Raw genomic sequence first — 13524 nt, 5'->3', positions numbered from 1 at the left:
CCATATACTCAAAAATAGAGAAATTAGTACACTAAAACGTAATAGTTAAGATTTTTGTCATATTGTGTCATTCATCCTTTTTATTTGTTTGCTGAAGTCTTTTTAAAGCAAATCTTAGACATAATGTGTTTTTACCCTTTCCTTCTTCAGGACGAATCTCCAGAAACATAAAATTTCATGTCTGTGTGTGTGTGTGTTTTAGTAGGGATTAAAGCCAGGGGTGCTGTATCACTGAACAACATCTTATTTTCATTTTTTTATTTTGAGATGGTCCTGCTAAATTGACCAGTCTGGCCTCAAATTTGTGATCCTCCTGTGTTAGCATCCGGAGTAGCTGAAATTATAGGTGAATGCCACCAGGCTTGCCTATTTTTTTATCATTATACTTAATTAAAGAATCTTTGGTACATAATATTAGTCTGCATTTTGGAGTACAGAAGTTATTCCTTTACTAAACCAATGTTTGGCTACAATTAAAGGCCAACTTCTTGTGGAGTGTGGCGTTTAGTACCCTCCATGGCTGAACCTGTGGCATCTCATCCACTATATCTGTCCATCTCCATCTCCTGAATTTGAATACCTCATTTATATCACTTTTAGCCCTACCGACTCTGTCCCATGCAGCATACGCATCCAGTACTTTCCCCGCTTTATTTTATTTTCACTGAAGCTGTTCTGCCTTCATCTTTTTCTATAAAAATTCTCCCATTCCTTTAGTCCCAAACTTTATTTTTATCTTATTTTTAAAAATATTTTTTAGTTGTCAATGGATCTTTATTTTATTTACTTATTTTTATGTGGTGCCAAGGATTGAACCCAGTGTATCCTCATACGTTAGGGAAACATTCTACCGCTGAGCTACGTCCCCAACCCAGGCCCAAACTTTATACTGGATTGTAACAACTTATACTTGCCTAGATATTTATGGGTAGTTATGAAAACATCAGCCCCTACTAATTTTAAACTCTGAAAGAGATCTTGCCTCCTTTATTTTTAATCCATTCTGCATCTTCCCTTTACCCAGCACATTTTTCATGTTATTTAAGAAATGTTTATTGAATTTTTCTTTTTTTTTTAAATATTTATTTTTCAACCTTTGGTGGACACAACATCTTTATTTTATTTTATGTGGTGCTGCGGATCGAACCCAGCACCCCGCGCATGTCAGGCGAGCGCGCTACCATTTGAGCCACATCCCCAGCCCCTTTATTGAATTTTTCTAATTTGAAAACATTATTTGCTTTCTTGTATCCTTTTTTGTTTCAAATTAAAAATTCTTGAAAAATATGAAAAATGCAGTTCTAAGTTTTTTTTTGTTTTGTTTTGTTTTGTTTTGTTTTGGTACCAGGGTTTGAACCCAAGGGTGTTTGCTTAACCACTGAGCTGCGATTGCCTAGCTCTCTTTATATATTTTTTTTTAAATTTTGAGACAGGCTCTGGCTGAGTTGCTTAGGGCCTTGCTAAATTGCTGAGGCCTAAACTTGCAATCCTCCTGCTTCATTCTTCCAAGTTGCTGGGATTATGGGTGTGTGCCACCACTCCTAGAAAAAAGTGAAGATTAAGAGTCTTATATCCTATTCCCTCTGTGATCTGAAATGATATATTAGTATGATAATGGCTTGTAATTTTATCTTTTAGATTTTCAATACTCTTTATTTTTTATGGTTTTTAAAATTGTTAATAACATATTAGTTGATACTCTTGGCTCCCTCCCTCAAGAATAACCATAATTAACTAATTTATTACATATTAATTAATTTTAGCAGGCAAGAAACTGAAATATCTTAATGTAATTTTTTCTTTTCAGTGCACATGACACTCCTAAGCAGCCAGTGGTGCGTTTTAAAAGGAATAAACATCATAAAGGATCCATTTACTGCGTGGCCTGGAGTCCTTGTGGACAGTTATTAGCAACAGGATCAAATGACAAATATGTTAAAGTGTTGCCCTTCAATGCAGAGACTTGTAATGCAACAGGTAGGGCTCAAGTATATAAGCAGTAGCTAGCTTGCCAGTATTCTTTATATTTTCCCTATGTTGTATATCTACTGTCTCAAATGAAATCTAAGAATATAATAATATATTTAAGTGTTTAATAATTAGGTTTTTTTTTTTTAGTAAATTCTTATAGGTAGCCAGGTGATTATCAGAAACATAATTTATAGGTAACTGCAAGAATTGTGTAAATGGATATTTTCTAGAAATTTTGTTTTCTTTTTCTTTGGAATAAAAGACAAAAAAGTATCTATTATAGCTCTGTTTTAGGCATGATAATAACTAAATCAGTATTTTGATTTCTTGGTTCTTTGCTTAGTAAAGTGAAATTTATTATAATGTCAGTTCCTATATTAAAATGTAAACCATACTAGTACCCCATTGTTCTTAGCCAGTTTTTAGGCATTAGCAATCTCAAGTTTTCAAAGTAAGTTGAGCAGCATCTTTTTTTTTTTAAATTCTTATTGCTGTTTCAGGACCAGATCTGGAATTTAGTATGCATGATGGGACAATTAGAGACTTGGCATTCATGGAAGGCCCAGAAAGTGGTGGAGCTATTTTAATAAGTGCTGGAGCAGGGGATTGTAACATTTATACAACAGATTGTCAAAGAGGACAAGGCCTCCATGCTTTAAGTGGACATACTGGTATGTACTGTCAGTCTCAAGAGCTGCTTTTCCTTTTGTTCAACATGTGCAATTTTTCCTCTCTGCATTTTCGTAATAGGGTATATTTCATCAAAATGTATTTTTAAAAAATATTTATTTAAAAAAATTTTTATTGTTGTAGTTGGACACATACCTTTATTTTATTTATTTATTTTTATGTGGTGCTAAGGATCGAACCCAGGGCCTTGCATGTGCTAGGTGAGTGCTCTACCACTGAGCCACAACCCCAGCCCCAAAATGGATCTTTTTAAGACAGGAAATTTTTATTTCAAATTTTAAATTGCGGGTTGGAGTTGTGGCTTGGGTACAGCACTAGCCTAGCACGCATGAGGCACTGGGTTCAATCCTCTGCACCACAAAAATAAATAAATAAATTAAATAAAGGTATTGTGTTCCTTTATAACTAATATATATATAATATGTATATGTATATGTGTATGTGTGTATATATATATATATATATATTAATTTTAAATTGTGAACTTTGGATAACAACACAGTAATGATAACTAACATTGCTATTTCCCTGTGTACTAAGTAATTTTCTTATGATTCCTTAACTTAATCCTACAACAACCTTAGGATTTAGGAAGTTTTATCCCTATTTTATACCTGAAGAAAGTGAGGCTGAAAGGGTAAGACGCTTTGCCCCATATCACAGGATAGTAAGTGGCAGAACTAATATGACCCCAGCTCTGTCTCTTCCAAAGCTGAGTAACATTTTTCATTTGCTTTTTTGGGGGCGGGTACTGGAGCACTTGACCACTGAGCAACATTGTCAGCCCTATTTTGTATTTTATTTAGAGACAGGGTCTCACTGAATTGCTTAGTACCTCGCTTTTGCTGAGGCTGGCTTTAAACTTGTGATTCTTCTGTCTCAGCCCCCTGAGCCAATGGGATTACGGATGTGTGCCACCGTGCCTGGTTCCTTTGCTTTTTTTTGGTGGCAGGAATGAAGTGGGACCAGGGGTTGAACTCAGGGCCTTGCACATTCTAGGCAAGTGCTCTCTGAGTTATATCCATAGCTCCTTTTAAATTTAATTTGAGGCAGGGTTTCACTAAGTTGCCCAGGCTAGCCTTGGACTTATGAACTTCTTGAGTTGTTGCGTGTTTAAGTGTGTGCCACCATGCCTGACATCCTATGCTTCCTCAATGGAAAGATTGCCATGATTTCAAATAATAATTGTTTTCAGTACTAATTATGACGTCCTAAAATATAGAAAGAGCCTACTCTACTAATAGAGTCACTAAAGAAAGACTTTGTTCCGTGTGGTTTTGATATTCAGTGTTGATGTTCATTTTACTGAGTTTAAATATTTTTAACATCTATAGTGAGTCTTAATTCACCAGATAATAACTTGTGCAATGATGAGGAGTACTTAACTTTGCACATGTTATGGAAAGATAATCTCCTACAGTAATAACTAAGTACATGATCTTTTATAGGGCATATCTTAGCACTTTATACCTGGAGTGGCTGGATGATTGCATCGGGTTCCCAAGATAAGACTGTGAGATTCTGGGATCTTCGAGTACCAAGCTGTGTTCGTGTTGTTGGCACAACATTCCATGGAACTGGTGGGTTTTCCATTAATTTAAATGAACTTACATGAGAAACTGTAAATCATACTAGCCTACTTCTTCCCCCTTGCAATAGAAAAGATCATGAAGTAAATACTTCGTATTTTATTGGTTATTTTCAATTGTTTCAAAACGCTTACCTTATTTGTAGAAATAATATTTAGTTCAGGAAACCAAAGCCCAGGGAGAATAAATATCATGTCTCAAATTATTCTGTTATCAGGGAACTTTTAGGATTCAGACCTTTAGAAAGATTTGTAAGATGGCATACACATGGCAGAAATTAAATTGAAAAGTGTACTGTTTTCTCTCCATACCAATTCCTCCTTCTCTTTCTCTAACAAATCAGTATTTTACTTATTCTTTTAGGAATATTCTGTAGATATATATCCAGAAAGTTTTTTAGTGTCATAACTTCTCCTGTAAACATGCACATGTGCGCACACATACACAGATGGTAGCATATAATGCAATCTTGCTTTTTTAAAAAAATTTTCAATCAACTTTATTTCTCAACTTCAGATTTCGTTCCTTGTCCATATTATTACTAAAAATTATTAAAGTCATGATAGATTTTAAAATCATAATGTAGACTGTTTTCTAAAGTTCCCCTTAATGTTAATAAAAGAAATTAAAGCCATTAAGAGATTAAAATCTTATTAGCTACATGTTTTCTTTTTTTATTATGTAAATTTTTTAATTTATATATGATAGCAGAATGCATTACAATTCTTATTACACCTATAGAGCACAATTTTTTATATCTCTGGTTGTATACATAGTAGTTTCAGGAACCAAACAATTCAATAAGGCTTATTTTTTAAAAATGTCATTGCTCTAGGAATTGGCTTCTACCATTCAGTCTACCTCATTTCCCATTTCTTAGAGACAACTATTTTAAATTTTCTTTTTGAGTCAAGGTCTTGTTATGTCACTCAGACTGGTCTCAGACCCCCTGGACTCAAGTGAACCTCCCACTTCAGCCTCCTGAGTAGCTGGGACTATAGACACGCACCACAGTGCTGGGTTCATTTTTAACTTTTTTAGCAGTTTTTCTTATTAACTTCTATATTTATATTAATAGTTTTTAAGGTATTTATCGACTTTCTTTAATGATGAATCCTATAATGAGGATTTCTCTTTTTAATTTGCTCTTTTTGAGTGTATTTTGATATATTATACATACATGAAGTCTAATTTATTCTAATTAGGATCTCATTCTTGCTGATGTACATGATGAGGATTTTCACTGGTCGTGTATTCATGTATGCACATAGGCAAGTTCTGTCTCATTCTTTTTTATTCCCTTCCCACCTTCCCTTCCTTCCCTTTTATCTACTCCAATGAACTTTTGTCCCTACCCCCCTTATTTTGTGTCAGCATTCACATATTAGAACATTCCATCTTTGGTTTGGGAGATGGACTTATTTCACTTAGCATGATAATGTCCAGTTCCATCCATTTACCAGCAAATGCCATAATTTCATTCTTCTTTATGACTGAGTAATATTCCATTGTGTGTGTGTGTGTGTGTGTGTGTGTGTATCACATTTTCTTAATCTATTCATCTGTTGAAGGGCCTTTAGTTGGTTCCATAGCTTAGCTATTGTGAATTGAGCTGCTATAAACTTGAGGTGGCTGTGTCACTGTAGTATGCTGATTTTAAGTCCTTTGGGTATATACCAAGGAGTGGGATAGCAGGGTCAAATGGTGGTTCCATTCCAAGTTTTCTGAGGAATCTCCATACTGCTTTCTAGAGTGGTTGCACTAATTTGTATAATGAGGATTTTATGTCCTTTTCCAATTCTTATGATCTCTCTTTCACATAGATTCTATTTCTACATCTTTTCATTTGTAGTGATATCACATTTGATTAAATCAATTTGTATTGTTTATGTGTAGATTTTCCTTTTTTGGTGCTGAGGATTGTCAAGTCTGGCCTCCTTCTGCCTCAGTCTTCCAAGTTGCTAGGTTACAGGTGTGCAAACCCTGTACCTGGCTTCTAACCTACCTTTTATATCTCAGCTTTTATGTTAACTTTTATTAAACCAAGGAACTTGAGCCAGACCACCTAAGCTACCTGCCTTTTTTATACTTTTCTTCTGAACATTTTCTCATGTAATTCTTGCTCACCATAATCACCTTTCTTCTGTCAAAATTTCAAGAGAAGATTATTTTAAATTATGTGTGTTTATATGTGTATATACACATATACTGTTATGGTTTATATGATTTAACTTATGTCCCAGACCGCATTAGTCTAGAGCAGTGTTCTTTAGCTTTATTTTTATAATTGACTTCCTTTTCCTAACAAGAAAAATAAATACTAAGGAGTAATATTCTTTTTACAAGTTAAGCTTTGGAGGGCCCCAAATCATTGCTAATGTTTATAATTTTTTCACCCCTGAGAACCATTATGTATCCCATCGGAGGTGTTACAGCCACCATTGAGAATACATGGTACAGTTAGGGCTCAAGCCTGTAGACTCTGGACTTACTTTCTGTTGGTAGTAAATTATGGGTTGCTTTAGGACATTTCTTACATTAATGTCCTGAAATATATTTTGTTATCAAATTTCTTGTTACCACAACTAGACTCCAAACTGAGTATAAGAGTATTTATAGACACTTACCCAGCAGTGAAAACACTGGATAGAAAAAGTGGTTTCTTTAGCCTTGTTCATCAAGGCTATTAATAACACTGTTCTAGAAGTTCTTTCAAATGACAAAAATGGTTTTTCTCATTCCTTACAGAATCTTGCTTTATCCCTTGCCCTAATAAAGAATACAAGTGTTTATTGGTTGAGTGTTTACTTGGATTTTTCCACAAGTGAACAGGATTGATAAGCTATATTAAGTCACTAGTATATGGTTAAGTGAACATTGCAATTTAGGTATATTGATTTTCTACATTGAAACTTTTTTTAAAGATGTCACTAGTATTTATTAACCCTAAGAATTGGGATTACAGAGTATTTTTACTTTCTTATTCAGATTTTTAAAAAATTTTAAATTTTTTATTCTAATTTGTTATATGTGACAGCGGAATGCATTACAATTCATTTTACACATATTGAGTACAATTTTTCATATCTCTTGTTATATACAAAGTATATTCACACATTCATGTTTTCATACATGTACTTAAGGTAATGATGTCCATCTCATTTCACCGTCTTTTCTACTCCCATGCCCCTTCCCTTCCCCTCCCACCCCTCTGCTATAGAGTTCATCTATTCTTTCTATGCTCCCCTTCCCAACCCACTATGAATCAGCCTCCTTATATCAGAGAAAACATTTGGCATTTGGTTTTTTGGAGATTGGCTAACTTCACTGAACAATATCTTCTCCAACTCCATCCATTTACCTGCAAATACCATGATTTTATTCTCTTTTATTCTCTCCTCTACAGGCAGTGCTGTGGCATCTGTAGCTGTAGATCCCAGTGGTCGTCTCTTAGCTACTGGTCAAGAAGATTCTAGCTGCATGTTGTATGACATAAGAGGAGGAAGAATGGTACAAAGTTATCATCCTCATTCCAGTGACGTTCGTTCTGTTCGATTCTCCCCTGGAGCTCACTACTTGCTAACAGGCTCTTATGACATGAAAATAAAGGTGACAGACCTACAAGGTGATTCAAGTTAACATTTCTCTTTGTCTTTAGTCTCTCCTATTATGTTTGAGGTCTTTCTTTTGTAGTTGAAGTGATTGACTATAAAACATTTTAAATTTTAATTTTATGGTATTTACTAAGTAAATTACTGAGACTGCATTAAGATGTTACAGCAAATTAACAGTGAATAATCTTATTTTTGTTAAATGGTTTTAATTATTACAGTGAATCATTCTGAGATAAATGACAGACTTATATATTTTTATTAGATTCTTTAAAAAAATATTTTATCTGGGCATGGTGGTATACACCCCTTCTCCCAGCGACAGGGGCTGAGGCAGGAGGATTTAATTTCAAAGCCAGTCCCAGCAGTTTAGCAAGACCTTGTCTCAAAAAATTGAAAGGACTGGGGATGTAGCTCAATGGTTAAGCACCCCTGGGTTCAATCCCCACTGCCTCCTGCCAAAATTATTGTATAATCTGTAATTATATTATCATACCTATTTTTTTAAAATCTTAAGCAAATATTTATTGTGAACCAGCTAGAGATAGAGAGATGAAGAAGGCAGATGGCTCTCACCTTGATGGATCTTATACCTTAGAGGTCAACAAAAAGTAAACCAATAGACAATGTAATTTTAAATATTGTTCAGTGCTATTAAAAGCTATAGCATGATAGGAGATAGTGACTGTGGGGTGTGAAAGGGAAGGCTGTTTTAGATAGGATAATTAGAGTCGGTCTCTCAAGAGAAATGCCATTTGTACAAAAGACCTGAATGATGAGAAGGAACAAGTCATGCCAGGACCCTAGGAGAAGAGCATAATGAGTATAAGGATGTTAAGGTAGGAGTAAACCTGGCACAGTTGTGACACTGCTAGAATCCAAGGTGGCTAGAAACTAGTCAGCTAAGGGAGAAAGAGACAAAAGACTAAGTCAGAGGCAGGAATTTACAGGCTTTAAAAAGAATCAGGCTTTAGCTAGGTGTGGTAGCTCTGGAGGCTGAGACAGGAGGATCTTGAGTTCAAAGCCAGCTTCAGCAACAGTGAGATGCTTAGCAGATTCTGTCTGCCTAAGAGACTCTGTCTCTAAATAAAATACAAAATAGGACTGGGATGGGGCTCAGTGGCCAAGTGCCCCTGGGTTCAATTCCTGGTACCCCACCCCCACCCCCGCCAAAAAATATCAGGCTTTATTTTTAAGGGTACTTCTAAGTTAATAGCAAAATTAAGAGGAAGATAAAGAGATTTCCCATCTAATCACATATGCATGGGCTCCCCAATTAGTAGCATCCCCCATCAGAATGATACACTTGTTACAGTTGATGAGCCAGAGGCAGTTGAAAAAGTATGACATGAAGCCTTGGAAGATTTTAAATAGAAGAATAATATGATCTGAATTACATTTTCAGATAATTTTGAGTGAATCATAAGTAGGGCAAGAGTAGAAGTGTCAGTGAGGAGGCTATTGGAATAGTTCAGGTGAGAGATGATGATGGCTTGACTAGGATAGGAGAGGTGGAGGTGGTAAGAATTGACAGAATTTGGGGTATATTTTTAATTTGTTTGGTTAGATTTAAGGAGTGAGGGGATAAGAAATTAATGATTCATAGGTTTCTGGCACAAGCAACCAGATGGTGCCATTAGTTGAGATGAGGAAAATGGGTGGGGAAGGAACAGTTTGGCAAGAAAAGCAAGAGTTTGATTTTAGATGAGTTGAATTTAAGATGACCAGAGGAATCAAGTGAGGCCTTGGATAAACCACTATTTGAATATGAGTCTGGAGCTTAGGTCAGTGAGAAGTCAAGGTTGGAGATAAAATGGGTGTGAATTGTAAGTATATAAATAGCCAAGGTACAATATGAAATTTCAGAGGAAATGAGGTACAGAGGGAACAAAAGAAATCTATGGGGTTGATTCCTTGAGATTCAGCAAACTTCAGGGTGAGAAGAGAAACCAGCAAAGTAAACCAAGGTGGAGTGGCACCAAAGTCAGGTAGAAGTCAAGTGGGTTGAATATCCTGGAGAATGGCATCTATGTCAATTGTTACCAAAGGTTTGCTGTATGTATGTTGCAAAATTCTGCTAATGTGATTTATCCCTGTGTATACCTTTCATACTATAATATTATAAAGTAACAGGAACCTAGAATTATGTATATACTTATTTTGCATTATAAATCAGTATCTTTTTTTCTTTTTTAATTTAGGGGACCTCACTAAGCAGCTTCCTATTATGGTGGTAGGGGAGCACAAGGACAAAGTGATTCAGTGTCGATGGCACACCCAGGATCTTTCCTTCCTGTCATCCTCTGCAGACAGAACTGTAACCCTTTGGACTTACAATGGCTAGAGTTCACCCTGTATCAGTCTATGCAGTGAAAGCACAGAGACTAAGACTACTGAATTACGAAAACTACAAATCTGAAGAATATAGACTGTCTAAGAAAGTGGTTTAGCACGAAGAGACCCCTTATTACCATGTATCCCATTGATAGGAGATGTTGGGTAGTGTTATTCTGCAGTGCTTTCAGTCTTCCATGTGGGCTCATGCTGCTGTGACCTGCTATATGTAGTCTCTTTGCCAAAGTCTGTGGAAGAGCTCTTTTGTTGTTGGTGTGCACTCCAAGTCATGGTGGACAATGTGTTTACAGTTTAGTATTAAATGCATTCCTTGGTCTTTGCCTAAATAACAGTTTTATATACACATTGAAATTAAAGTATACTTTAAATATATTATTACATACAAATGCAGCTGAGTTCTACCCAGTTTAAACATAGGTATTCAGAAATTACTTTGCTCTTCTCACAGCCCCATTTATCACTTGTCTTTTAGAGACCAGAATTTTATGTCTCTCAAAACTTACACAGTTGTGTTCACATAAGGATCACTACAGAGTTTAAAGATGAATGGAAAGCTGCTTCTTAGTTCATTATGTGGTGTAGTTTTTTCCTTTTTCTTAAACCCAGGAATATGGTTATTATTTTGTCACATAATTTTGATCCAGGCTAAAAAGGTAAATGTGTTTGCTTCAGAAACTTGTTAATTTCAACTTTTTGAATGCAACAAGATACCTCCCTTCTAAACTGTACTGCAGAAGCAGAGCAGCAGCAGTTATGTGATGCAGCACTTGATGGTACAGTGAGTGTGCTGGCTAGCATTTTTCCTCTTAAAAATTAAAAACTTTGCCATAGACCATAGCATGGCTTGAAATGCTATGTCTGCATGATAATTTAAAATGGGGATTTAAACTTTGCACTCCAAAAGCTTATTTGAATTTTTTTATTGCACTGTTTTGAGTAATGCAGAATAATGATTTTATTTCTACAGCATCGTAGATTCTAACATTTATGTATCTTTATTTTCATACTGTACAGTAATTTTACTTTAAATTATTAAATAGGCTATTTTATTTATTTTAAATGCAGTTGTATTGGTTCTAATTATTGAACTGTCTGTGTACTGTATGTAGCAAGCAATTTTAATCTATTGTTCACAAGTGGAAAAGGTATTAGAAGTGTAACTGTGCTATTATTTCAATAAAGACATCTTGACACCTAAAGCTTTCTCTGTTCCTCAGAGTCTGTGTTTTTCAATTCAGAATGTTATTTTTCCCGTTTACTTGGAAGGAAGTGGGTCCACTGGATGAATAGATAAACCCCATAATCAATTTCTTATATTTATTTCTGAAGTTCTTCTACTAATTAGAACTTTTTAACTCTTGGAAAGAGCATAACTTTTGTGTGTCTCTTCTGTGTTACACAAGATTTAGAGAACTTTCTACTCTGAGTATATTGTGAATTTTAACCAATAAAAGTTTAGTAAAATGTATAAATTCTAATTGTGACTCTGAATATGTTGAATTTGTACTTCAACATAGAAAGAAATGAAATCTAATTAGCTTTTGGGTATTCAATAGGTAGAGTTTTTCTTAATTTTAAGCAAACATAAAGGGGAATTCTGAAAATAGGGCCAGTCTCATTTCCTTTTTATGCTTAATTTTACACATGTTAGGTACTATAACTAGTCATTTGTGTTGTTTAAAACTAGGATAAAGGATAATTTTTAAAAATTTGAATTTGTTTTATTTTTAACAAAAGCCAAGGAAGTATAATACCGCTTCTTTTTTTTTCCAAATCAAACTTAGTTTTGTTGTTCTTTATGAACATCAAATGATTTTGTCCAAAGCCAAGTGAAAATGCATCTCAGGAAATCAAAATAATTACATTCAAGGAATACAGAATTTTCTCACCATGATATATAAAAGTTGATACATAACATAGATGAATTAGACCCATTATCAATTGACTTTGAGATACCTAGGGTTTGGTGTTTCCATTTTCCTTTGTACCAAGCCAAGAGGAAATTCCTAAAAGAAAAATTGACATTGAAAGGAATCTTCTTTTGTTCATAAATAGGCTAGTTCTTAACAGTCATTGTGTGGGAGCATCCCAAGGCAAGTATTGCCTAGCATGAACACATTACAGTCCAAAATATGTCAACTGTCAGTCAGCTCTGCTCCCTGCTGCTGGTTCTCCTGAAGGGAGACCTGAGTGGGACACCTCCATGGATACAATAGCCCATCTCCTGTTCTGCATTGATCCATTTTTCCATACACTCCAAAAGATTTTTTTAAATATAATATATATATATATATATATATATATATATATATATATATATATATATATAATATATTTAGGTGTAGATGGACACAACACAATGCCTTTATTTTTATGTGGTGCTGAGAATCCAACCCGGGTGTCCCACCACCACCCCCCCCCCAACTTGCTAGGTGAGCACTCCACCGCTGAGCCACAATCCCAGCCCTCCAAAAGATTTTTAATGATTAAAAATAAGCAAAGGGGGCTGGGGCTGTAGCTCAATGGCAGAGCGCTTGCCTAGCATGCGTGAGGCACTGTTCCATCCTCCATCCATGTTCACGTAAAAATAAAAGCATTCTGTCCATTTACAACTACAATTTTTTTTTTTTTTAAATGAGCAAAGGGGCCAGGCACAGTGGCGTGTGCCTGTAATCCCAGCGACTTTGGAGGGGGAGGCAGGAGGGTCACGAGCTCAAAGCCAGCCTCAGCAATTTGGGGAGGCATTAAGCAACTCAGTGAGACTCTGTCTCTAAATAAAATACAAAAATTAGGCTGGGGATGTGGCTCAGTGGTTGAGTGCCCCTGAGTTCAATCGCCAGTACCAATAATAATAATAATAATAATAATAAATTTTTAAAAAAAGAGTAAAAGACTTTAATAGATTTCTCCAAAGAAGATCTATCAATCTATAAACTGGCCAATAAACATGAAAAGATCCTGTTGGACATGGGTGCACACCGTATTCTCAGAAGACAGCCCCAAGAATTCAATGCCAATCTGGACAACATAGCAAGACCCCCATCTAAAAAAAAAAAAAAGTTCAACATCACTAGTCATAAGATGCAAATCAAAACCCCTGCTATCAAGAAAAAGTGTCGGACTGGGGTTGTGGCTTAGGATAGAACACTCACCTAGCACTCGGGAGGCACTGGGTTAGATCCTCAGCACCACATACCAACAAAGATGTTGTGTCCCCCGAGAACTAAAAAAAAAATAAATAAATATTTAAAACTCTCTCTCTCTCTCTCTCTCTTAAAAAAAAAAAAAGTGTCAATGACGATGTGGAG

General features: G+C 35.4%; 1 protein-coding gene across 4 annotated transcripts in view; it reads left to right on the top strand.

The window, feature by feature from the left end:
* Positions 1–11506, top strand: part of Wdr47 (WD repeat domain 47) — a 68253-nt gene extending 56747 nt beyond the window's left edge. For all 4 annotated transcript variants that reach the window (XM_026402820.2, XM_026402819.2, XM_026402818.2 and 1 more), the window contains exons 11-15: positions 1808–1977; positions 2472–2642; positions 4110–4241; positions 7657–7875; positions 10063–11506. In XM_026402820.2, the coding sequence (XP_026258605.2) occupies positions 1808–1977; positions 2472–2642; positions 4110–4241; positions 7657–7875; positions 10063–10205 (835 nt within the window). In that variant the 3' untranslated portion in view covers positions 10206–11506. The remainder of the gene's footprint in view (positions 1–1807; positions 1978–2471; positions 2643–4109; positions 4242–7656; positions 7876–10062) is intronic.
* Positions 11507–13524: the final 2018 nt, after the last annotated feature.

The sequence above is a fragment of the Urocitellus parryii genome, chromosome 11 (genome assembly GCF_045843805.1).
Source record: "Urocitellus parryii isolate mUroPar1 chromosome 11, mUroPar1.hap1, whole genome shotgun sequence".
Lineage (NCBI taxonomy): Eukaryota > Metazoa > Chordata > Mammalia > Rodentia > Sciuridae > Urocitellus > Urocitellus parryii.
Note: the sequence above shows the minus strand (reverse complement) of the source record. Positions and strands in the feature narration are given on the sequence as shown.